The sequence below is a fragment of the Capronia epimyces genome (assembly GCF_000585565.1).
Source record: "Capronia epimyces CBS 606.96 chromosome Unknown aczIQ-supercont1.4, whole genome shotgun sequence".
NCBI lineage: Eukaryota > Fungi > Ascomycota > Eurotiomycetes > Chaetothyriales > Herpotrichiellaceae > Capronia > Capronia epimyces.
Genome location: NW_006912907.1, coordinates 2,445,422 through 2,469,163, shown reverse-complemented (window position 1 = coordinate 2,469,163; position 23,742 = coordinate 2,445,422). Strand labels below are relative to the sequence as shown.

Below are 23,742 nucleotides of genomic sequence, written 5' to 3'. Positions count from 1 at the left end.
GCACCACGACACCACGACACCACGGCTTAGGGGCCCGATCGAGCATCCCTCAAGTTCCCTTCCCCTCCCCCTCGCCCGCCGCCTTGCTATCGAGGTGTACTAGCAACAGCCTCACAGGTTCAGATTCGCTCGGGTTCCTCCATTGATGCCTCGTCCCACGCTGCACAAAGATGTCTCCCCGTGGCAGCCGTCTCGTCTCGCCCGAATCCAGCTCCAACTCGACCTCACCCTCCAGCACCACCCCGTAGTCTAACGACAGCGTGCGATGCATCGGTGACACTGCGCCCGGCGCCATGTCGACCACACGCAAGACCGACCCACCTTGGATCGTGATCCCGGGGTGGTTATGCAGGTATTGATAATACGTGTCGAGGTCGGCGTTGGCGTCCAAGTCGGCGGGAATCGTCGGCGTTGCGTATGCCAGGCCAAATGCCGACGTGGGAGAGTTGGTCCATGTTGGGAAGGTCGAGATGGGCGGAGCGGGACACGACGTTGCTGCCGCTGACAGATTGTCAGGGTCCGGAGTCTGAAAGATCGCCACGCCGTCGGCGTTGTGCGTAGTGATATGGCGAGAGAACTCCGGGAGCCCCTCGACCTTTGTCGTGCTTTGACTCATTATGAAGAATAATCAGGTCCCAATTCTTACTCGCTATCGCATGTGAAATCGAGAGGGCCTTGTGTCAGACTACAGTGTCGACCGCACGGTTGTGGGCCAGCGGTGAGGGCAACAGCTTGAGAAACAGTACGGTTGGTCTATGGGGTTTCCTTTCATGGAACATGACAGCTTGAAGTCGTTCAGATGAATAACTAGATGGCAGTGGTCGGCCCTTCTCCGGCTCTGGTGTCCTTATCGCGACCGACCGCCAGTCCAAGCGAGGGTAGCTTGAACAGTGGTATCTGAACCGTTGATGATCATATGGGACTAACATGATAGGACAAACCTTGTTATGGATGCCCCCGGGCGTACAGCATTCCCTATGATCGGGCCAGTGAGACCTTTGACTAACCTGGGGGTCTTTGCCTCAACCACGACATTACAGGGGTCTACATGTCGTTTTCTATGATCACTCCGCTACCCCTCACCGCTCACCGCTGCTACGGTGTAGAGAGATCTCCTCCACACCCAAGCCGATCCTGGCTCTGGCTCAACACCAGTTGGCCGTCGGTTTTCCATCCATGGAAGTCTAGACTCCTGCTCCCGTTTGTAGCAGGTATCAAAGTCTAATGTCTGGGTTGTATCCGTGTATTCAGCCGTCGACTTTGAGGACGCCGTATTGCGGCGATGCACCAGCAACGCCCACTTCTCGGACGTATTCGTCCCAATGCTTGAGAAGCTCTTGAAGTTTGTCTGGGTGGCTTGGCCCCAGGTCGTCTGTTTCCCCAGGGTCCGTTTCCAAGTTGTACAGCTGCCACCTGCCGGGACCATAAGGCTCGGGGATATTGATGGCCTTCCACTTGCCTTTGCGAAGCGCTTGCCGGTCGAAAAGCTCCCAGCCCGTCACCGTCTCCTCGCTGTGGATGTACTCGATCTTTCGGGGGCTTGAGAAGTACGGAAGCCATGACTTGCCTCGCACGGGAACCACGCTGCGGCCCCGGTAACTGCTCCCGGGGTGCTGGACGCCGGCCAGATCAAGGATAGTTGGTGTAATGTCCATCACGGTCGCGAACGACTTATCGATCGTCCCGGCCCTTGACTTGGTGAATCGTGGATATCTCAAGATGAACGGCACTCGGATCCCGCCTTCGGAGGAGAACGTCTTGTAGAGTCGGGAAGGAGCCGTGGCGGCGGAGGCCCACCGAGGACCGTACCAGACATAGCTGTTGGCTCGACCAATGTTGTCCAGACTATTGTCGTAGTACCGGTCGATATGGTCAAAGATGTTCTCCCGCACCACCGGGAACGCCTCCAACAACAAGCCCTCGGCCCCGTTATCCGACATGAAGATGACGACGGTGTTGTCAAACTCCTTGGAGGATTTCAGGTACGAGATGACGCGACCGATGTTTTTGTCCATGTTCTGTACCATGGCCGCGTAGGTTTCCATGGTCCGCACCGAGAACTTCCGCTCGGTTTCGTTCAGGGTGTCCCATTCTCGCGAGAGAGGGCGATCGACGGGCGGAGCAATCACATCGTGCGGCTTCGTGCCCGGTGCGATGATGCCCAACTCCTCGAGACGTGCCAGCCGCTTCTGTCTCAGGACGTCCGGTCCCTCGTCGTACACGCCCCGGTAATCGAGTCGGTCTGACTCGGGGGCCTGCAACGGCCAATGAGGCGCCGAGAAGGGAAGATAGGCAAAGAACGGTTGTTGCCTTTGATGCTCGTCGCGCTGCTCTAAGTAGTGCACCAGTCTGGTGGCAAAGGACTCGGAAGAGTAGAAGCCCGGGCCCAGATCCTCCGGGGCGATGGCGGTATTGTCTTCTACGTAGATGCTACTGTTGCGAGACAGGAAGCCGGACGCCTCTCCTTCTTTCAACTGCGGTTCCCATGCGTAGTGGTTGGCGGCGCCCTGCTCAGCAACGTCAGATCGGACTGTCAGCAGCATAAGGAGACCACCGGACGGATGTGAGTGAGGCCCAGGGACCATCGAGGGAGGTCCTTACCGGTAGCAGAGCGAACGACCGGTCGAACCCCCGCTGCGACGGGTAGCGGTCGGGTGTCATGCCTAGGTGCCACTTGCCCGACATCAGGGTCAGATAGCCGGCGTCGTGCAGGAGCTCCGGGAGCGCGGCGACCCGGTCGTTCAAGTAGCCCTCATAGCCCGGCTGGCCTTTCTGGAACTCTTGAATTGACTCGATCATGGCGCCCACGCCGGCAATGTCTGCGAGAGAAGGATTAGGAACGGTCAGAGGCCGGGGACGGGAAGGGGAAGCGGAAACGGGAGGGGGAGAGCGAGTGGTGGGGGTTAGAGGAAGGGTTAGGAGGGACAAGCTACTTGCGGTTATCAGTGCCGCTGAGTAACATCGACCGGGTAGGCGAGCAGGCGGCGGCGGCATGGAAGTCGGTCAGCCTGACGCCCTCGGCGGCCAGACTGTCGATGTGCGGCGTCTTGATTTCGCCACCGAAGGCGCCGACGTCTGAAAAGCCCAGGTCGTCGGCCACGATGACCAGGAAGTTGGGCCGCGCCGGCACCGCGCCGGGGTCTGGATGGTCCGCCATGACGGCTTAGGCCACAGGAAGGGACGGTTCGTCGATGTTTCGTTTCACGACGCGTCGCTCGGGCCCGGTCCGGTGAGGATGGTGGGAAGGATAGAGAATGGGAACGGGAGGTAGAATGCAGAATAGGCTATCTAGATAACTAGGTAGTCTCTAAGCCGAGCCTGGAGCCGGGAACCCGCGTCCAACTTGGGAGTTTATATCTATTCTACGGCAATTCAGTTCATTTCCATTCCATCACTGATGCCTGGGCCTGTCATAGATCTTGGCGTCGATGACGAGCTGGGGAGCCTCGCTCACGTTATAACTACTGTACCTAATTAGATACCTACCTTACCTATGCCTGAGCCCCTCGCCGCGCGCAGAAGCAATAATGATGTCAACAGACTACGCACTCCGGACTGTAGGTGCTGTAACCCTAATCCTCGTGGGGTGGGTACTATGTACATAATACATACTGTGAATAATGTATGTACACTGTACAGTAAGTTGATGCAGACGCAGACCCGGACCGGACTGTCCGTGAGCCGGGCCGGGCTGGCCAGGACAGGACAGGACAGGACAGTTGCAAGATCCCGACGCTCGGCTTGGTCCACTTCCACTTGATGTGGACGAAGGCCAGAAGAGGAGCATGTCGACATGGAGGATAGTAGGACAGTACCAAGCAAGCGACATGGAGGACAGTAGTACAGTACCAAGCAAGAGATGGTCCGCAACGAACCACGGGAGCCTAAGCCTGTGCGCCGCGAAAAATGTACAGATAGGGGCCGCCAGCCTTGTAGGGTACATACAGTATGAATGAATAGCCAGCCTAGGGCCTTGAAAGCCACTCAGCGGCCTCAGGCAAAGCAGCCAACTGGGCTCTTTGACCGCAGAGCATGTAGTCGTTCATGTACAGTCCTCGCGAGACCTCGATTGTCTTCTGCCGATGAGATCGAGATATGGAGGATAGTTCTCGCGACGCCACGATACGACCAGGGGACGGCAGTCAAGGAAAGTCTGACTACACTCACTCGTCCCAAACCACCCCAATACGAGTCAGTGTTAGTCTCATATGAGTTGAGGTCTTGATAGATTCACAGCACACACAGCACACACAGCACAGCACAGCCGAGTTCTTCAGGCACCCGTACTCTTCATGACTTGAGTCTCAGTGTACACATAGGCACTTCTCCTTCCAGGCAACGACCAAGCCTCACTCCAGCGGATGGAACCCGACAGACCAGACCAGACCAGACCAGACCATGCCAACTGCTACGTCCTACAATCGCCAGCCACGTCGCCATCATAGGACCTGTTGAGTCATGATGTGACTGTGACGGTGACATCAAAATCGAAAGTGAAAGTGCTAGTGCTCACCTACTACATGGTTCATGGCATTTCCGCTCTGGCCAGCCCGTTGTCGATATCGATGTCGATGTCGATGTCAAGGCCAGTGTCCGAATATGAAATGGGATAAGATGTGATGGGGATTCACAACATCTCATCTGCATTCCGCCCTCCTCATCCTCCTCCGCCGACGCTGACGCCGACAGCAGACTCAGACGCCTATGAGCTTGTGCAGTAGCCCTCAAGGGAACCTACACAGCACATACATACCCACTGTATCCGTACACACAATACCGTTCTAGGAATGGCTACTGTGCAAGTTTTTGTTTAATTTTTGAAACGCACAAAATCCACGCCGGAAATTGAAACAAATTCAGCCAATCACGGTCGGATGGTGTAGTTGGTTATCACGTGTCCTTAACACGGACAAGGTCCGGAGTTCAAGTCTCCGTCTGATCATTCTGGGTCTGGGTCTGTTTGTTTTTGCAGTCTTTGTTGCCCTTTGTGGTGGCGGATGGGATGGGATGGGGCCCCTGAAGAGTTTTTTTGGGCGGTGGGACGGCTGCATGTGGGCTCCGAATCAATTATAGCAACAGCAACAGCAACAGGAGACAGGAGACAGGCACAGCAACAGCAACAGCGATAGGAGATGGCAACAGGACAGGACAGCAACAGGAACAGCAACGGCAATATCAATAGTACTAGTGTCACCGTCACTGTCGACGAACAAAGAAGTCTGCAACCTATTGGGTTGGGATTGGTATGCGGCCGGCCTGCATGGAACTTCTATGGTCCAGTATCGGTTCGGTATGCGCATTCCAGATCGACGTTCTTGCAATTGGGTCTTCGTGGCCACCAACCAGTAAGTATCCATGATATCGGCACCAGGTACTGCCTGCCTTGTGGGCGATGCGATGCGATGCGCCCTCAGCCTTGCTGGGTCGGAGGGGCGATATTATCCTACACGACATCTTCGGCGCACGGTATGTGGTATGTAGTATGTGGTATGTGGTATGCTGGTGACTCGTGAGTGGTACAGTACGCAGCACAGTACCAGCCTTCCAGGTTTCCGACGGAATCTAAATCTCGAATCTCTCCTTCTTTGTCCCATGCTGGCAATGTCTCATGACAAAGGCGACTGCCACTGAGATGTCGGCAAATTGCCCTCTGCACCTGGACCTTGCCAGTCCGGCTTGGGGCGTCAATAGTGCACCGTGTCTTTGTTCCTTGCTGAGGACTGTCTACGATCAGGTTGGTCCAGCAGATTAAATAACAGACCCCTACGTCCCGCAGCATTTGCCGTACAGGTGCAACCACAACCACAACCACGGCCGACTTCTTTCTGATCCTCCTACCCTACCCATCGTTCGGAACCCCTTTTTCCATCATGCGCGCATTCGCATTCACATTCACTCTCGCACTGTCTCCGTTCCTGCTCGCAGCGTTCGCCGGTGTGGTCCATGCCCATGATGGGAGCGAGAGCGAGAGCAACACCAACATCATCTACGACACACCAGTTCTGACTCCGACCCCGGAGCACCACGGGTCCGAGGACGAGCACGAGCACGCAGGCCTTCATAAACGATCACCTCCCGCCGGGGTCTATGTCTGCGACCAGACGAACTGGCAGGGAAGTTGTGCCTGGATCAAACTCACTGATGGGGCTTGCATGGATTTCCTCTGGGATGCAGGCACCTCGGTCGGCGTAAGTTGACATGACATTCCACTTTCAACCCCTTGAGAACCTGCCCTCGCTGGCAGACTCTTGCGGGTTCTTCGTTGGAGTATGCATTATGCGTGTATATAAGCTAATCGATGTCCCGCCATATCATCTCTAGCCCCCCCAAGGCTGGCAATGTAAATTCTACTACGGCGGCAAATGCAGCGGACAGATGACGGACGGCAAACTCACGTTCCCGGGCACGCCCAATCTCGGGGCAACGTACAGCAACCGCTTGAAGCCGGCGTCGTACAAGTGTCGACCGTGCCCTGACGGGACCCCTTGGTGAGTTGACCTCTATAAAGGGCTTGGCCCCTATACCTCATACCCTATACCTCATACCCTATACCTTATACCCTATACCTTATACCCTATACCTCATACCCTATACCTTATACCCTATACCTTATACCCTATACCTTATACCCTATACCTTATACCTTATACCTTATACCCTATACCATTCATTCGTCGCGCGCACGTAATGAGTCAGGACTGACCTGTATGGCGCCGCCTAGTATCAACGGCAACGCTCCCGCTTACCAAGAAGCCGTGGCCAAGACTGGAGCCAAGGGGGCGGATGGGAAATGCAGAATCTTTGAAAGCGGCGAGACCAAGTCGGTCGCGTGTTGAACATGCCGGGCATGTATGTGATGGAACCGGAGGACGTGAGCGAGGGCGAGGGCGAGGGTGTGCCACTGGCTGGAGGTGGAGGTGGAAGTCAATGTCGGCAGGTCTGATGTGCTCACTTAGCATATAGCTATATGGGAAGGGCTGAGGTTGAGGGGACTGGATCCTTGAAAGAAATACCTGTAGCTGTGAAATACTAGGGTTAGGGTTAGGGTTAGGGTTAGAGAGCTGGTCTGACGTCACACCCGCCCTTGTCGTAGATGTACTCTGTACTCGGTACTCTGTACTCGGTACTCTGTACTCTTGTCATGCCTCCTTCTCCTCCGGAGCGAGGAAATGTCGGTCCGTGTGTTGCCGTGGTATTGGAATAGACTGTCGTTGCACCCGCGCGGCAATCAGGTCCCTAAAGGTGTCCTGCCGCAGATCGCCGTCGGATCTACGGACGCCGGACGCGATGCCGGCCACCACGCGAAGTCAAGCAAAGCAGACGCACCTGGAGACTCTCCAGACCACGGGCCCCAACGCGACATTACCGCCTCACGATGAACCCTCGACGAGGCGAGTCAAGTCGAACGTCAAGCCCACACGCTCCAAGCCAGCGGCATCAGAGACAAAAGCAAAGGCAAGCAACCCCCAGTCCTAGTCAGCCTCTGGCAAGCGCACCCACCCCCCAGACGACACCCAGCGCACCGGTGCAAGTTCAACCTCAAGCTCACCGGCGGCGAAAAAGCAGAAGCGGAAGCGGAAGCTAAAACAAGCACGGGAACAAGAACAAAACCCAGACCAAGAACAAAGCCAAAATCAACCTTCAGGCCACCTGCCCAAATCCCGCGATGTCGCTCTGTCCGACCCCGACCGCCCTGCCGAGGCCAAGGTTGCCGACCAATATAAACCGATCATCATCAACCGCGCCCCCGTGCTGCAGCTGTGGGCGGCGTGTGTCGCACAGCGGCTGCACCCAGACCTATCGTGGCCGACATGCCTCGCAATCGGCTCGGCCATTTCGACGTTATGTGCGATCTCCAAGGGGCGGGCGATCGGTACGATCGAGCCGGCGGACCCGGCGGACGGAGAGGCTAAAAAGCGCAAAGAGGCTCAGAAAGCGCGCGCCCACGACAAGGCCGGTGCGGATCGCGAGGTTGAGATCGAGGTCATGGGGTTCCGGCTCCTGGTTGATGTTGCGAACGAAACCGTGCTGGTCCAGGGCAAACCGCGGCACGGGAGCGAGGGACCTCTCCAAGCCAAGTTCGGCGGCGACCACGACTACACTCGCGTCAAGGATGCCATGGACCATGCGGTCGCCACGTGGGCCGGTGGTGACGGCGACGAGGATGCAAAGGAGCTCAACAAGACTGCCTTCCATATGTACGAGGCCTTCCGGCCCTCCGTGCAGAGTGGACAGCGCGGCTGGGGACGCAAAGGCGAGTTGAGCATCGCGAAGATCAAGGAGGCGGTGGAGCGGGAGCGGGAGTAGAAGTAGATCATCTAGTCAATCGTGGAGGGCACGCACCACTCACTCTGTCTCCTGGGGTGAATTTGCCTTGTTACATGCCTGTACTACCGACATGGTCCTCTCGTAGTGGTCTGAGATGGACATTGACACGCCTAATAAGACTAATGATTTGAGTACTCTTCATGAGCCATCGGGGGTCATGATAAAGCAGCGTGGGATCTGTCCACAACCGACATAGCAGCTCCGAAGACGGCGAAGCAGGCACTAGCAACTAGCAGCAGAATAGCTCTATTCACAGAATATCTCTACTCTCCCACCGGCTTGTCCCTCTTCCGGTAGGTGGGTGCATTTGCCGACGCCTAACCCCCAGCTCACCTGTTCAGCCTCTCAAATTCCAAATTCCATTCCCCGGACTGTTCGTCAGCACCCCACGATGTTACCTGCTGCTACGAAACCACCGGGCAGGAAAGTCTCATTGGCAATAGCAATCACCGCCTGCACAGGAAGGCCAGCCAGGTCTGCACGACCAGCCATCACCATCACAAGCGGCCGCCCGATCTCTTCATCCGCGGCCGGAGGGAGACCGAGGGGGCCCAAGGCTAATAGTGCGACTTCCGGCGACGGGTCCTTCCAGCGACAGCAGACACCTCGTGCTTGTTGCGGGCATAGACCTAGACCAAAGCCCACCGAGTCACTCTCAAGCCGGCTGTCTCGCAGGGGAGTTGTCGGTTCAGCAGCCGTCGGCACGATGGCGGGATCGAAAGAGAGCGAGACCGAGAGCGAGTACCGGCAATACCTGCCGGACCTGAGTCAACCGCGGTTCACGACTATGGCGACGCAGGACGCACGGGAGTACGCGCAGAGGTTCAAGGAACAGGGGAACCCGCCGTGGCTGCACGCCCTGTATCTGCACTGGCGGGAGCTTCTGAAGGAGCCGTTCAAAGGCGTGACCAACGACGGCGTGGTGCGGCCGGGCCTGTTCCCGGTGCAGGACGAAGGCATTCCGATCTCAGCCATCGTGGCCGCGACGCGCCACGCGCTCTCGCAATTGACGCCGGCCCAGCGCGACCGGCTGTCGTACCACATCGACTCACCGGAGTGGCGGACGTGGTCGAACCCGGAATTCCTGCTGAGCGACAAGGGCGTGCGGCTGGACGAGGTGACGGCGCCGGTGCGCGACAGCCTGCTGGCGATCCTGCAGGCGAGCCTGTCGCCCGAGGGCTACGACAAGGCGGTGGCGGCGATGCGCATCAACGGCTTCCTGGGCTCGCTGGTGCGGGCGCCGGCGGTGATGAACGAGCACAGCTACAACATGGTGCTGTTTGGTGAGCCGAGCACGACGCGGCCGTGGGGGTTCAGCTTCTACGGCCACCACCTGTGCCTGAACGCCTTCTTCCACCGCGGCCAGATGGTGCTGTCGCCGTGGTTCACGGGCGCCGAACCCAACGAGATCGACGCCGGGCCCTACGCCGGCACGCGCATCCTGCACGGCGAGGAACAGCTCGGCCTCCAGCTCATGCAGTCGCTGCCGCCCGCCCTCCAGGCCCGCGCCCAGGTGTACAAGCTCATGAAGGACCCGGCCATGCCCCCCGGCCGCTGGAACCACGACGACCAGCGCCACCTGTGCGGCGCCTACCGCGACAACCGCGTCGTGCCGTACGAGGGCGTGCTGGCGTCGTCCATGCCGGGGCCCCAGCGCGCCCTGCTCCGCGCCATCCTCGCCCAGTACCTGCTGTACCTGCCCCAGCGCGCCCGCGACATTCGTTTGGCCCACATCGAGTCCCGCCTCGACGAGACTTACTTCTGCTGGATCGGCGGCTTTGGGGATCACGACCCCTTCTACTACCGCATCCAGAGCCCGCTCGTCCTCGTCGAGTTCGACCACCATTCCGGCGTCTTTCTGAACAATCCCCACCCGGCCAAATTCCACATCCACACTCTGTTGAGGACTCCCAATGCCGGCGACTACGGCATGGCCCTGCGCCCGCTGCTCGACGGCATCGAGCAGAAATTCGTGTGGGATGAGAATGAGAATGAGAATGAATCTGAGGCTAAACCTGGAAAATAAAATGAGAAATAAACCCGACTCAGATCCTGGGAAATGAAATAAACATGGACCCGAGTCAGATCCTGGAAAATGAGGTTTACAAAGTTATATTGGACCTAGTGTAGATTTAGCTACATTTGCTTTACGTCCTTCAGAATGAACATGAACCCCAGTTAGAACCTGGCAAATAGAATCAGACTAGAATCAGGATCCCAATCAATTACTAATGCATGGCAAGACACTCGAGTCAGAACATGGAAAATGAAAATGAGAATAGTCCCGAGTTAGAACCTGGAACTTAAAAATGACATGAACATGAACGTGAACATGGTCCCGAGTCAGAACCTGGCAAATAGAATCAGACCGGAACCCGGATCCCAATCAACTACTAATGCATGGCAAGACACTCGTCAGGATAAGAGCTGCTAGCTACTAGGTAGCTAGCTCTAGCTCACTGGATCAGCCTTCACCACATGTATGTAATTACATATTCATGTACGTAGGTATATACTATAACCGACTCGATCGGAGAGATATATCAGTACTGGTACTGGTTTCTAGATTCCCAGCCTTGCCCTTTAACCAGAAGACTGGTATAGGTATCCCTATATAGTCTGGGCTCCCGCCATAGCCCTCTGATAATGAGACGTGGAATATTTCAATATTTCAACCTTTGGCAATTCAATCATTCAATCAATCAATCAATCATTATTAATCATTCAATTTCATGTTCCTCGTAGAATATAAGTGACAGTAATTACGACCAAAGAGGAAGAGCAAAGGCGAAGGGGACATTGGGCGATCGATCAATCGATCGACCTTCTTCTGCCGTCCAGCATTTCATTTCCAGCCCCTTGAGTCTTGCCTGATCAAGCCAGCGAGCGAGCGACTGCCGTTCACTCAGTCTCTTCCTAGACAGTCTCGAGTGGGATCCCAATTCAATCCAATTCACCATCCAAAAGAACAAAAGCAAAGGCTTCGGCTTCAGCTTCACGACTAAGTCACATTTGACTCTGTCGACGGAAATCCTTGGTTGCACGCACCATACCAGCTTTAAATCAGATCAACACACACCGTTGGACATCCTTGGTTGCACCATAGCTTTAATCAGATCAACACACACCGTTGATCAAGTCCTGACTTATAGGTAGGGTTATGGCCCTCACCCACCCGATCGACTGACCTGATACGAACCTTCGCTCGGTTAAGCAAAAACGACCTTGACGGCCTGGATCGTGTTCGGATGGTTGGTGAAGGTGACGACCAGCGTCTTGCCGGACTCGTCGAAATACGGATGCGGCACGGCCGCGTAGATGCAGCCGTTTTCCTCGCCGGGGAGCAGCGGCTTCGCTTGGTACACCATGACGGGAGGGTCGGACCATGGGCCTTGTGGATGCTGCGCCGTTTTCACATGGACCCGCGAGTTCATGAAGTTGTCTGCATACCCATGACGCGTGCGTGTTAGCGACAAATGGACGGACGGCAAGAAGAGGAGCTGAACCAAAGAGGCGTGGGCGTGGCGAGGGCTGCACATCGGCCAACAGGAAGGACCGCCACAGCCGGCCTGAGATATGGTTGGCCGGAAGGAATCCTCTGAGTACATACATGGCAGCCAGTCCATGCACATACATGGCAACCAGTTTATGCAAGTTTCTCCCAGGAACCACGGAGAGGTGGCATTGAATATGAAATGCTCGATACGTACCACAATAGACGAAAATGAAACATCCAAACCACTTCGAATACACCACCTGGCCCTGGTTGATTTGCCAGAATACGCTCTCCTTTTCGCCAATCGAGTCCTTCTGCAGTCTCTCGGCCTGCCACTCGTCGCCGTTCCAGTACTCGTACCTGTCGAGCTGGGTGGCGTTGGCCGCCGGCACCCTCGCCACGTAAACCCACGGGTTGCCCTCGCCGCCGTGGCCGTACGCGTAGATGTGTTCGTCCCATCGGAGCGCGCAGATGTCACCGTACCAGGGCTCCCGTTCGCCGTCCCACCAGAACTGATGTTGCTGATGGTGGTGGTGGCCCTGCGGCGGGGGGTGACGCTGGATCTGTGGGGCCGGTGGGTATGTCGAGGTGTCGAGTGAGACGGTCGCGATGCCGGCGCCGAGAATGTGGTTGATCCCGCCGGGCCGGTGGTTGAGGAGGAAGAACATGACGCCGGTGTTGTCTCTGTCGGTGTTGAGGTCGGTGTCGGCCTCGACGGTCGAGACAACGTTGGTAATGCCCAGCGAGTACTCGGAGGCGTCCTCACCCCTCGACGCGTCGAGCGGACAGAACTGTTCCGGATACCCGTCGTGGTTCAGGGCCGGGTCGACCACCACCAACGGATCGTGCGTGGCCAGCGCCACAGAGTCGCTGACCATGCCGCGCCATTTGTCGCTGTACTCGGCGTCGCTGTACATGGTGTCCCCGTAGCTCAGGAGAATGTGCTCGCCCAGTCGTCCCTGGAAGCCGAGGTCACGTTTCACATACGTCGTGGCGCTATGGACCTGGCCGAGGAATTCGACGTTCTCGACATCAATGGTGGGAGGGTATGGTTTGGATGCATCTGCAGATGCGTCGCCGAGCGCTGGAGTCTGGTGAATCTCAGTTAGGTGGGAGAAACAAGTGTCGGTTTGTCGATATCGACAATGGCTTGAGCAGATTGCGAAGGGAGAGAAGCTATGGCCTTGCAATGCTCTTTGTATGGAATCATATGTATCATGCACGGTGGATGAACGATAGGACACGGGCATGTGTGAATGTTGCTACCATGGCTCGGCCATCTCATAAATCGGGGAGGACAATTGTCGGTCCTGGATTGCATGGCTTTGGCAGCCTTCACTTCTTCACGGCAGACCTTGGGCAGACCTTCAAGGATAAAGGTACAACCAACGAAACAATTGCTCACCTTGAACCGCACCCGGAAGTGATCGGATTCCGACTCGGTGCTTGTACCTTCTGCCGGGTCACTGGCGGATGAGTTGGTGGCATCTAGATCCAGAAGTCGATTGATCTTTCCACCTGCCCATCGATGTATACGTTTCCCGAAACCCTGGGCATGCTGAGCTGCATGCTTATCGGAGTCCATAGTGCAGGTTCGGTTCGGTTCGGTTCGGTTCGGTTCGGTTCGTCCGTCGCCCGCGCACTTGTGTCGTCTGGAGAGATGGAAGACTGTGCTTATCCAGATGGTTGACAAGAAGTTAAATGAAGTTGTCGATGTGATGAAATCGAGAGGTGATCAGGAAAGCCTCGGTTCAAAGGAAGAGGGACCCTGCACATGCTGTTCAAGCCGGAAAGTCCAGGGAACTTGAAATGCCTGCCACTTCTTGGCAACATCCACGGAGCAGGGAGGTGGAAAGATGGTCATTGGTGAATCCTGCTATAGAGAGAACACACCCCTGTCACTCTGTTCTCTTGGAGATCCGAGGGAGTAGCAGCCAGGCCACCGTCATGCCAGCGGATGATATCAAAACAATCGGATGAAGCACGACGGTCCCCAACTTCTGCGCCAACAGCCCCGTGATGAACGGGACCAGCGCCCCTCCTGAAGATCCCATAGACGTTACAACCGACAAACTGCCGATCTGGATGCTCCGTGGTAACAACTTGGACAAGACCGCGGTGGCACATGGGTAAACCGGTCCGAGGAACAGCCCAACAATAGACTCGGCGACCGCGTCTCCAATGATGTTGGGGACCAGCCAGACCAGGAGTTGGCACACCGCCGCACCAACGATGAGAAGCAGAACCGAGAGCTTCTCGCCCAGTTTGTGGGCAAAATGGGTCAGGACAAACCGTCCGACGGTAATGCCGGCCCAGAAGCCGGACGTGACATTGCCCACGTGGGCGGGATTGCCATTTCGATAATGGATCAGGTAGGAAATGACCCAGCCAGATATGGCCACTTCACTGCCCTGGTAGAAACTAAAATGACAAAAAGTCAGTCACGCTGTGAGGCGGGGTGACGGGAATCACTCACAATATAAAGGTGGCGCCTAAAAGGGTGACTCGATTCCCGAGGGCATGTTTCAGCAGCTGCCATTTGGAGGGTTCGCCGGAAGCAGAGGCCTGGCGCGAGGCTGTGCGTTCGAGGGTGGTAAGAAGTCGCACCGCCATATCATTTTCAAAGCCTTTGTAGGTCCAGCCGAGGAAGAAGAGCGACGATAGGGAGAGGGAGAGGGGGATGAGATAGAAGTATGCCCAGTGGACTCCATGGGAAACCATCGCAGTAGCCATTAAGGGAGAAACTATGCCTCCGAGCTGCACCAGGGTCAGCTTGTTCATTCCCACGCCCTCCATGTCTGGAAAGGGCCAGCCGACTTACTCCGTAAAGACCGTGGCAGAAGCCCAGGATGACGGTGCCATTCAGGAGGTTCACTATAAATGCATTGGTCATGGCCAGAAACAGGGCCATGCCACACCCCATGAAGTAGAAGCTTACAACCACGACGGGGAATGGCGGAGTACAGACGATGGCGACATAGCCGCCGGTCAATAGGCCCATTGCAATCATCAGAGATCGAGCTCGTCCGAGACGGCCGTCGATGATTTGTGTTACCGGTGCCATGGAGATGAAACCAACGGCGTTGGTAACGAAGATCAACGAGACAACGGCATACCCGATTTTATACTCGGCCTCCAGGTATGGGATCAGAGCACCAGTGGCCGCATCATTGACACCCATGAGGAAGAAGGCCAGAGAGGACGAAGCGAGCCTCCAGCGGTTCTTTGGCGGATTCCACATCGACTGAACGAGGGCATCAACAGCTTGGTTTCGCTGGGGGGTTGGCGGTTGGCTCCGTTCGAGTTCTCCAGGAGTCTGGGGGAGAGCTCGACCGATGCCAGTGGGGGAAGAGTCTCGTGAGGACTCCAATTGAGGGCCAGGGCCATTCAACCGCTGACCCCATTTCATTCCGTCCAGCTCATACTCGGTAGGCGTACCTGCAGTGATGTGGTCGCGGGGGACGATTGGGGCAAGGGCGGGAACGAGAGGGGCAGGATCACTTTCATGGGTGATGAAGGCGCCAAAGGCTTGGGCTGCCATGGTCGAGGGCCCAGCGGGAGCGGGAAGAAAGATATCGAGGACAGGACAGGAGAGTCAAGGGTCAAGGAGACTGACTAGACGTCACTGTTATAAGAGGAGGGTGGACGAGAAGTGTGATATTATATACCTACCGCATTGCCAGTAGTCCAGTAGTCAGTAGTCAGTAGTCCGTAATAGTAGTGGCACGAGTAGTAAGTGGCATCATGTGGCCGAAGCCCCAGCTAGACGCCCGGTGGATCAAGGGAGATAGCAGACCGGAGGGGACAGGATGGCAGCGATACCGTGGATTTGATTCGAAGAAAACTCTGCCGCCAGCAGCAGAGAGTGACGGAGTGGAGGAGGCGGTGGGCAGTGGGAGCTTGGGAGCTCGCTATACAGAGTAGTAGAGTACCCGTACAGACCGTCTGCTGGAGCCGGATTTGTGTTGGTTGAAATTCGAGAGGCAGCGAAGAAAAAGTGATGGACGGCTGCGCTGGAGTCTGGTGTATGTCGGCTGCATTTCTACATGGGGAAAGTTTCCGCCAGATTCATCGACCAGCAGACTAGTGCCGGTGCAGTAATGTAATCCCATCCATCATCCATCATCCCATCACCTATCAGCAATTGAATCAATTGTAAATCACCATCACCCCAAGGAGTCTCTCCCTCTCCCACCCATTGCTCCATGTCTCGCCGCAAGCTCCGTCAGACGGCCGAAGAGACCCTTGCCCCGCCGGATTTGCTGTCTCCCAGTCAGACAATTGCCCGCGTCGTCCAACTCCACGGCAAAGACCTCTACACCGTTCAGACCCCAGCCGCCTCCTCCACCCTCCTAGTTGAGCTCGAGAACCGATTCCGGAATGCCGTGTTTGTCCAGCGTGGTGGCTACGTCCTTGTCGATACCACGGCGAGCGACCGGCCAAACAAAATCCAGGGAGTTATCGTGAACATTGTTCGGAATGAGAAGGCGTGGCGGAAACAAGCATACTGGCCTCGAGAGTTCGCCAAGAAAGTGGCATCCGACGGCAGTGACGAGGAAGAGTCGCTAGTCGGAAAGATGCCACCCTCAGACAGCGAGGAGGAAGAGGACTGATGGCAATCATTCTATTGTGTGCCCTACACCATCTAGACATCTCAACTTGTCTTGCCCGGCACCTTTCTAGCTGGGCTGACGCGGTCCACCGGTGGTGATTTGGCAATGAGTGCACACATGACTTGCACCGCCAGCTCCGCCACTACGAGCGTCGAACTCGTGTTGGTACTGGGGTAGACTAGCCAGGAATATTCCTGGACTGCCCAGTTGACCAGCACCCAGACAGGGCCTCCACCTGCCCTCCACAGAAGATATGGACTTGCCCAGCCGAGATACGCAAAGAATTGATAGTGTAGACTCCGAGCACACAGCATGCCAATCACGACACTCCCGAGTACCGCGTCCATGACGAAGATGGGGGTGATTCTTTTGGAGATTCGGACCGCCTCGCCCTCTCGGATCAAGCCAGTGTATTTCTTGATGAAATCCAGTAGACCGGTGGAACTGGGCTTGGTCCACCTGATCTGGACGAACGCGAGAAGAAGGGTGACATGGAGGATCAGCAGGCTGACGGCAAAACTGCGAGAGACAAAGACGCCCAGGCCCACAAACCTCCAGTTGACGGTCCATTTGTAGAGAAATTGTCTTCCGAAATCAAAGGCGCGGTGGAAGTACTGGGCTCCGGCATCACCGCCGAGGAAGGGCATTGCCAGGACGAGATGGAGAAGCAGGACGGATAGTCCGGAGGAGATTCCATCTTTTAATCCGCTCCCTTGCAGCACCACCAATCCAACGGCCGGCGCAGCCAGCAGGATGGTCATTTTCACCCCCAGACCCAACCCCCATACCAATGCCCCGGTGCGCCATTGCCGTCGATGTAGCAGGTATATTGCGAACCACAAGGCCAGAGTTGCCCAGCCGTCGTTGAACAGCCTCAGTAGGAATATGGAATGCATTCTCTTGCTCAACGCCAATGGGACCAGGAGCCACGGGGGCGCTCCGACCCGACGGTAACAGGCAAACACCACAGCCAAGCTGAGGAGGTAGAGGCCGGCGAAGATGATTTGTGCACGCAGGATATTGGTGCCCTCGTCGGTGAGATAGTACAGTGCCGTGTAGATGTAGAGGTGGAGGGCCGGATAGACAAGTGGCCCTGTAGGCCCGGTGATTTTGCCATAGCGTCGCTCGCCGTCAATGAACATGCGCACCTGCACCATGTAGGTGGTGTAGTCGATTTCCGTATCTGCAGCGGCCAGCGGGTGTCAGTTTGCTGCCATGCCATGCCATGCCATGCGTTCTGGGGTTGGGTTTTGGGGTTTGATTCGGCGCAGGAAGCCACGCACAAGGTATCCTCCACACAATCAGCCCGCACAGAGCAGCTTCCCCGGCCAAAATCAAGGGTGCTATCCATCGAGTGTTTCTGGGATCTGTGACCAGGTCGCGGAGAGGGGACATTGAGTGGTTCATTGTGGCGGTCCTGGGGGGCATGGTAGGCAATGCACGCCGCGAGCGTCAGCGTCGCTTAACAGCCCATCACCATGGTAGCGCTGTGATCGAGGACAAGACGACGGTGTTGAGGCTGAGACATGACAGGTACCGAGTATACTCCATACAGGATACAGTACGAGTACTCCGTACCCCGTGTCGGTAGCACCTAAACAGAGTGAGCAGGGTCCAAGACGCGACGCGAGCGAACAGCGTGTTCACTTCCGAGGAGGAGCCGAGCGTGGTTCCTCTCATATCTTCTCCTCGCCCTCGATCCCGAGATGGTGCTCAGTGGAGAATCGAGACGTCGTCGCTGTCATCCACGCGGCAGCCTCCTAGTAATACGTATGTAAGTACCTTTATTTGGCCTTAACCAAGCCCCAAGCCATCACAGCCTCCCCAAGACAGCCTCCCCGACTCCCGTCGGGCTTCGTCATGACCAACCACGCTCCATTGCCAGGAACACTTGTTACACGGGACAATTGCAACCCATTCACTATATGCACGAGGGCTGCTTATAGGTACTCTGTAGGCTTTACAGACAGAGTACTCAGTACGTACTCCGTACACGACTACACGTACATCCTTTACCCAAGGGCTCGAGCCGTGACGGCCTGTCACCTGTCACTTCTCCTGCCCAGAAGACAATGCCCATATACATTCCCTTATCTACTGGAGCGCTTCTTGTCTTGGCCGTGTCCCCCCTAATCCGGTCCTCCGACTGCCGTGATTATGATTGAATTCTGGGTGAGCCTAAGGAGTTCTGATCTGCTTGCTACAAGTCCTGTTCCCCTACCACAGCTGGGGTCGATGGCTCCGGGCAGGTTCTCGACATTCATTCCCCCAAGCAAATGAATTGGACATTCATGTCTTTCGTTTCTATCTGATCCTTGCCCTTGACCATCCGAAAAGTTGACTGTATGACAATATGTTGATCCTGACCGTCGCCTCCTATCTGATCTGCCTCGTCTCTTTGTTGGGGCTGTCGGCCGCTGAGGCAGAGTATCAGTTCTTCTACTCTCGACCAGAACTGTATCCGCCTGTATTACAGGTGGACATTCTGAAAGAGGGGGCCACGCCTGGATATGTATTCGTGGCACCCCATCACATCGAACGGTCAGGCGCGGCGATTTACGACAACCATGGCAATCTCGTCTGGACCAGTCTATCGTCGATGGGTGGCGGAAACATGCACTCGTTCCGTGTGTGCCAGTACAAGGGGGCCGACCATCTCTGTTTCTTCCGCGGCGACCAATGGTCGACGTTTTACGCCGGCGAGGTCCTGATCTACAGCAACGAGCTGGTCCCGGTCGCGACCATCAAGGCGCAGAATGGCCGGCCGGCAATCGACATGCACGAGAACAGTCTGGTCGACGATGGCCGGGCCATGATCGTCAACATTTACCAGTCGGAACGCTACGATCTCAGCGACTACGGCATCAGTGATGGCGAAGGCTGGGTTAGGAACGGGCTGTTCCAGAAGATTGACGTGGCCACCGGCGAATTGCTGTTCGAATGGTCGGCACTCGACCACATCCCCCCGTCCGAGTCATACGTCGCTCTGGGCAGCACCGAAGGCGTCACTGCCGGGGAAGGCTTCGATGCCGGCGGTGCTTGGGACTACCTCCACCTCAACGCCGTGGACCAAAACGCCGACGGGGATTACCTCCTGTCTTGCCGTCACACGCAGGCCCTGTACAAGGTCAGCGGGCAAGACGGCCGGATCCTGTGGCGGCTGGGCGGCAAACGATCCGACTTCGAGCTGGGCGACGGAGTGGCGTTTGGATACCAGCACGACGCGCGCTGGCGCTTCTCCAACGCCAGCACCGACATCATTACGCTCTTCGACAACGCCTCGGACAGTTTCCACGACACGGCGCTGAGATCGGCGGGCAAGATCATCCGGCTGGACCACGACTCCACCCCTCCGCGCGCCACGCTGCTGGCTGCGTTCGAAGGGCCCGACGGCATGCCGCACGCCGTCACCCAGGGCAGTGTTCAAGTGCTGGGCGAGCACGCCGCCGACGCCAACGTGACCCAGTCCAACGTCTTCATCGGCTGGGGCCAGCAGCCCTATGTGACGGAGCACCTGCCGTCGGGCGAGATTGTCTTCCAAGCCCGGCTCCCGGCCGCCGGCGCCAATGTCTATCGCGCGTACCGCTTCAACTTCACCGCCCACCCGCTCGACAGTCCGGCTCTGTACACGTACGCGCTGGACACCGACGCCGCAGCCACCATGTTCTACATGTCCTGGAACGGGGCCACCGAGCTGGCCCAGTGGCGCGTCTACGGCCGACAGAACTGTACGGCCGACTGGACCGACCTGGGCACCGTCGACAAGGAAGGCTTCGAATCCGTCTTCGAGGCTCCCGGCTACTGGGCCTACGGCATGGTCGAGGCCTTGGACCAGGCCGCCCGCCCCCTCGGCCGCTCGGCCACCAACGGCATCAGGACGTTTGTTCCCTCGCCCGCTCTCGCCCAAAGCTGCGGCCGAATCGGGTGCCGGATGACGAGGCTGAGGGGCGCCGCCACCGCCCCGTCTCCCGGCGAGGGTCAAGGTCAAGATCAAGATCAGCTACGAGGAGGCTGTCCCTTCACCCGGGACGACAAAACACTCAAGGCGGGCCTATCCGTCGAGACCTCGGACGTGGATCCTCGTCTGGGCACCTTTGCCCGGGGCGGCCTCCTGCTTTTCGCCGGCTTGCTCGTCTGTCTCGTGCTGACCGTGGTGGCATGCTACTATTACGATGGCCATGTCCCTCGTCTTCTCACTTCGACTTCGACTTCAACTTCGACTTCTCATGCCTTGGTCCCGCAGTCCGATCCGGAACTCGAACCAATGGTCGAATGGCCTGAGAACCAAGCTTCCCGTTCCCACACGAGACTCCATGTGGTGTGACGCTCTACTCTGAGGGAGCACGAGACTCCATGTGATGTGACGCTCTACTCGGAGGGAGCACGAGACTCCATGTGATGTGACGCTCTACTCGGAGGGAGACAGTAGAGGTATGATCCGCGAACATTATACAGTAACATTATACAATAAAATATATCTAATACATGGACGGATACATATGACACACTATTCATAATCTTGAGGCGCATGTATTCGGAATTTTCCTTGGATACGGGTACAGTGATTGGTGTCACGACGGGCTAAGGCCTAAAGATCAAAGGCTCAGGCTTAGGCTCTGTCTGTCCGGAGGGGCTGTGCCAACAAACCGTCGGGCGAGGAGAGGCGGAGAGCTGTGCTTGAAGTCTGCTTACCTACCGACAAGTCGCCTGAGGATGGATAGGCCTCGCGGGGCGTCCTCTGTGTCATGGATATCATTAGCCCCAAAGTCCCTTCCGCCGTGTTGATCGCGATGGGAAGGGAAAGGAACTGAAATATTGCATCTCCAATCTGGCAAGAGGCCCATGGTCTGAGCGAGTTCGATCGAACCAAGAAGAAGCAAGGGGATTTGGTTCCTAATTGTATTGCTTTGTGGCTGTCTCTGCTATGTGTCAGCTCATGATGCTTGATCGCAGCATCCTAGTCTGTTCCAGCTCGCCAGCAGCATCCATAAAATTTCAGGCCCTTCACTGCCAGTCTATTACCGACGAGACCACCATAAGATTCACCTACAGCTCGATTTCGAGCAGCCATTGCCCATGCCCTGTGTCCCCTTGCTCTCGAGCTGTCATTGGATGTCCATCCTCCCATACTCCGTTCATAATGCCTCAATATCCCTTCGCCAGTAATGTGATGGTGTCAGCTCATATGATAGCGCCTGTGTATGCCAACGTGTGTCTTCATGTCGTACGCCGTGCTGAAATCCAGTTTTTGAGTGCGTGGTATCCACTTGGGTAACAGTGACTCCGGAGTGGCTATTGCGCTGTTGGAAAATCTCTCTACCACTCCTCAATCTTTGGCGCAATATACTGCACTGTGCCGTCTCCCATGTGTCCCTGAGTTCCCAAAACGCCACCGGTGATTTCACGGATCACAAGGTTGAGATTGATGCTGTTGCGGATGTCGCATCTCTTACTGGGCGATTCAACATGGGCCACCCAGGCAAATGTAGTTGCAAATCGCTTCAAGCAAGACGGGCAGACGACTTGCCCACCCACGTGAGCCGACGTGAGCAAGTGTTGCTTGAACTGCTCGGCGTTACTGAATTGTCGACGGCATCTTTCTCCGGGACACATGTACTGCTGATGGAGAGCATCCCAGAATCGTTCAATATCTAGTGGAGCGCTGCTCGAGATGATGGAGTGTGCTGGCATGTTGATGATGTGTCTATGAACCGACGATGAGGTTTCGCCAGGAGGTCGAACGCTGGGCGGCATGTTCTCAGAGACCACGGAGGCAGCAACCTTTTTGTCGTACATGGAAGCTACCTCGCTGTTGTTTGCTGATGGAGGTTTGGTAGAGCTGTTCACCGAGGCGAGCCAACCTTTGACATAGCCATGGCCTTCTTGTGACTCTCCATGTTGTGCCCACGTGTTCCAAGCATTGTGGCCAATTTGCAATCCGGCCATGTTGTTCTCGACGTTGCTGAAATTAATCAGATTGCTTGCTGTGTCTTGGGACTTGTTACTGAGGACAGATTTCTCTCGTGAAGGCTGTTCGTTTGGTCTGGGGTGGGATGCAGCAGTGGCGAGTGGAGGGAATTGGTCGTGTGATGCCGGCGAAATGGGACCTCCCAATGCATTGTTCAAAGATCTGCTGGAATTGTGGACAGCTGCGCTGTCGAGGAGGTCGGTTCCATTGTTGGTGTTCAAGACGGTAGGAGCTTGCTGGACGGATGAGGGAGCGCTGAAGAGTTCCCCACTGGCCACGCAAGCATCTTTGTGAATTTGCTTTTCCGCGCGTTGCATCTGAAAATCTTCCAGTCGGATGACTGAGCACTCATCATTCTCGATGTGGTACATCAGGGCCGATGCGGAGCTAAACAGGGCGCGACAGCCGGCGCATTCAAGCTTTTGCGCAGTTCGATGGCTCTAGTACATGTCAGCAAGAAAGTCCATTAGAGTGCTTGTCGGAGGCGTACTTGTTCCACATGTCGATCTCTGCCGCCAGTGCTTTTGAACTGTCAAAGTCAGATTGGGTGTCCTCGGACTCGACTCTCGGAAATACTCACCTCTTGGGCACAGACCGGGCAACAGACTGGGAGAATGTCAGAATCATGAGACTAAATGAGAGCCGGGGAAGTTCTTACTGTGAGCAGAGCTTCCAAGTTGATGGATAAATAGAAGCATGTCATCGTCGCAGTCAACATCGCAGAGGGCGCAGTAGCTGTGGTTTGGATCTTTGCGTTTGTGTGAAATCATAGCCTCTTTCGACGAGAAATGCTTGAAGCAATTCTCGTAGGTGCACTTGATCTTCATCGTGGCCTGTGATGACGACGTCGTTGATATCGATACGGGAGAAAGGGAGAAGGAGGATAGGGAGCGGGAAGACGAAGAAGATATCAATTTCGTGACCGACTAGTAGTGACTTTGCATGTGCCAAGTTGAAACTGGATAATGAAGCGAAGAGAAGACGCAAGCGGGACTTGAAGTTACTGAAGAGAAGAAGCGAGGGGAGAAATCACATGCCGGGTCGACGAGGACCGATGACTGTGAGATGCCACGGGGCGCAGTTGGCCCTTCCTTCACCGTTCAGACTCGGGTCTGGTTCTCATTAAAGATAGAAGACAGAAGAAGACCAACTTGACACTCTTAAGACAAGCGGTATCTCGCTGTAGGAAACAAAAGCTTCTTCACCGGCAGATGAACGAGAGTCGTGTGTGAAGTGGTGAGGACGAGGCGGAGGAATAGTGATGGTATAGTGATGAAGTGGTGATGGAGTAGTGACGGTGCAAGTGACAGAAACAGAAGGTACATTTACTGAACTTA

At 56.1% G+C, this 23,742-nt stretch overlaps 12 protein-coding genes across 12 annotated transcripts; 5 read left to right on the top strand and 7 right to left on the bottom strand.

Moving 5' to 3' along the window:
• Nucleotides 1-49: 49 nt before the first annotated feature.
• A1O3_05525 (uncharacterized protein) lies at nucleotides 50-616 on the bottom strand (the record flags this gene model as incomplete). The annotated part of the gene is made up of 1 exon (XM_007735645.1): nucleotides 50-616. The coding sequence occupies one exon, from the start codon at nucleotides 614-616 to the stop codon at nucleotides 50-52; it is 567 nt and encodes a 188-aa protein (XP_007733835.1).
• Nucleotides 617-1,247: 631 nt separating this feature from the next.
• On the bottom strand, nucleotides 1,248-2,799 carry A1O3_05524 (arylsulfatase; the record flags this gene model as incomplete). Its single annotated transcript, XM_007735644.1, has 2 exons — nucleotides 1,248-2,507; nucleotides 2,602-2,799. The coding sequence occupies 2 exons, from the start codon at nucleotides 2,797-2,799 to the stop codon at nucleotides 1,248-1,250; spliced, it is 1,458 nt and encodes a 485-aa protein (XP_007733834.1).
• Nucleotides 2,800-2,929: 130 nt separating this feature from the next.
• Nucleotides 2,930-3,157, bottom strand: A1O3_05523 (arylsulfatase; the record flags this gene model as incomplete). The annotated part of the gene is made up of 1 exon (XM_007735643.1): nucleotides 2,930-3,157. The coding sequence occupies one exon, from the start codon at nucleotides 3,155-3,157 to the stop codon at nucleotides 2,930-2,932; it is 228 nt and encodes a 75-aa protein (XP_007733833.1).
• Nucleotides 3,158-5,870: 2,713 nt separating this feature from the next.
• Nucleotides 5,871-6,492, top strand: A1O3_05521 (uncharacterized protein; the record flags this gene model as incomplete). Its single annotated transcript, XM_007735642.1, has 2 exons — nucleotides 5,871-6,188; nucleotides 6,322-6,492. 2 exons carry the CDS (start codon nucleotides 5,871-5,873, stop codon nucleotides 6,490-6,492), a joined length of 489 nt encoding a protein of 162 aa, XP_007733832.1.
• A 795-nt stretch (nucleotides 6,493-7,287) lies between these two features.
• A1O3_05520 (uncharacterized protein) lies at nucleotides 7,288-8,307 on the top strand (the record flags this gene model as incomplete). The annotated part of the gene is made up of 2 exons (XM_007735641.1): nucleotides 7,288-7,475; nucleotides 7,533-8,307. 2 exons carry the CDS (start codon nucleotides 7,288-7,290, stop codon nucleotides 8,305-8,307), a joined length of 963 nt encoding a protein of 320 aa, XP_007733831.1.
• Nucleotides 8,308-9,034: 727 nt separating this feature from the next.
• A1O3_05519 (uncharacterized protein) lies at nucleotides 9,035-10,354 on the top strand (the record flags this gene model as incomplete). The annotated part of the gene is made up of 1 exon (XM_007735640.1): nucleotides 9,035-10,354. One exon carries the CDS (start codon nucleotides 9,035-9,037, stop codon nucleotides 10,352-10,354), a length of 1,320 nt encoding a protein of 439 aa, XP_007733830.1.
• A 1,183-nt stretch (nucleotides 10,355-11,537) lies between these two features.
• On the bottom strand, nucleotides 11,538-13,409 carry A1O3_05518 (uncharacterized protein; the record flags this gene model as incomplete). Its single annotated transcript, XM_007735639.1, has 3 exons — nucleotides 11,538-11,770; nucleotides 12,039-12,915; nucleotides 13,230-13,409. The coding sequence occupies 3 exons, from the start codon at nucleotides 13,407-13,409 to the stop codon at nucleotides 11,538-11,540; spliced, it is 1,290 nt and encodes a 429-aa protein (XP_007733829.1).
• Nucleotides 13,410-13,722: 313 nt separating this feature from the next.
• Nucleotides 13,723-15,365, bottom strand: A1O3_05517 (uncharacterized protein; the record flags this gene model as incomplete). The annotated part of the gene is made up of 3 exons (XM_007735638.1): nucleotides 13,723-14,245; nucleotides 14,301-14,581; nucleotides 14,646-15,365. The coding sequence occupies 3 exons, from the start codon at nucleotides 15,363-15,365 to the stop codon at nucleotides 13,723-13,725; spliced, it is 1,524 nt and encodes a 507-aa protein (XP_007733828.1).
• Nucleotides 15,366-16,029: 664 nt separating this feature from the next.
• A1O3_05516 (uncharacterized protein) lies at nucleotides 16,030-16,437 on the top strand (the record flags this gene model as incomplete). The annotated part of the gene is made up of 1 exon (XM_007735637.1): nucleotides 16,030-16,437. One exon carries the CDS (start codon nucleotides 16,030-16,032, stop codon nucleotides 16,435-16,437), a length of 408 nt encoding a protein of 135 aa, XP_007733827.1.
• A 41-nt stretch (nucleotides 16,438-16,478) lies between these two features.
• On the bottom strand, nucleotides 16,479-17,844 carry A1O3_05515 (uncharacterized protein; the record flags this gene model as incomplete). Its single annotated transcript, XM_007735636.1, has 2 exons — nucleotides 16,479-17,620; nucleotides 17,721-17,844. 2 exons carry the CDS (start codon nucleotides 17,842-17,844, stop codon nucleotides 16,479-16,481), a joined length of 1,266 nt encoding a protein of 421 aa, XP_007733826.1.
• A 946-nt stretch (nucleotides 17,845-18,790) lies between these two features.
• Nucleotides 18,791-20,761, top strand: A1O3_05514 (uncharacterized protein; the record flags this gene model as incomplete). Its single annotated transcript, XM_007735635.1, has 1 exon — nucleotides 18,791-20,761. The coding sequence occupies one exon, from the start codon at nucleotides 18,791-18,793 to the stop codon at nucleotides 20,759-20,761; it is 1,971 nt and encodes a 656-aa protein (XP_007733825.1).
• Nucleotides 20,762-21,753: 992 nt separating this feature from the next.
• Nucleotides 21,754-23,232, bottom strand: A1O3_05513 (uncharacterized protein; the record flags this gene model as incomplete). The annotated part of the gene is made up of 4 exons (XM_007735634.1): nucleotides 21,754-22,845; nucleotides 22,896-22,934; nucleotides 22,986-23,011; nucleotides 23,064-23,232. The coding sequence occupies 4 exons, from the start codon at nucleotides 23,230-23,232 to the stop codon at nucleotides 21,754-21,756; spliced, it is 1,326 nt and encodes a 441-aa protein (XP_007733824.1).
• Nucleotides 23,233-23,742: the final 510 nt, after the last annotated feature.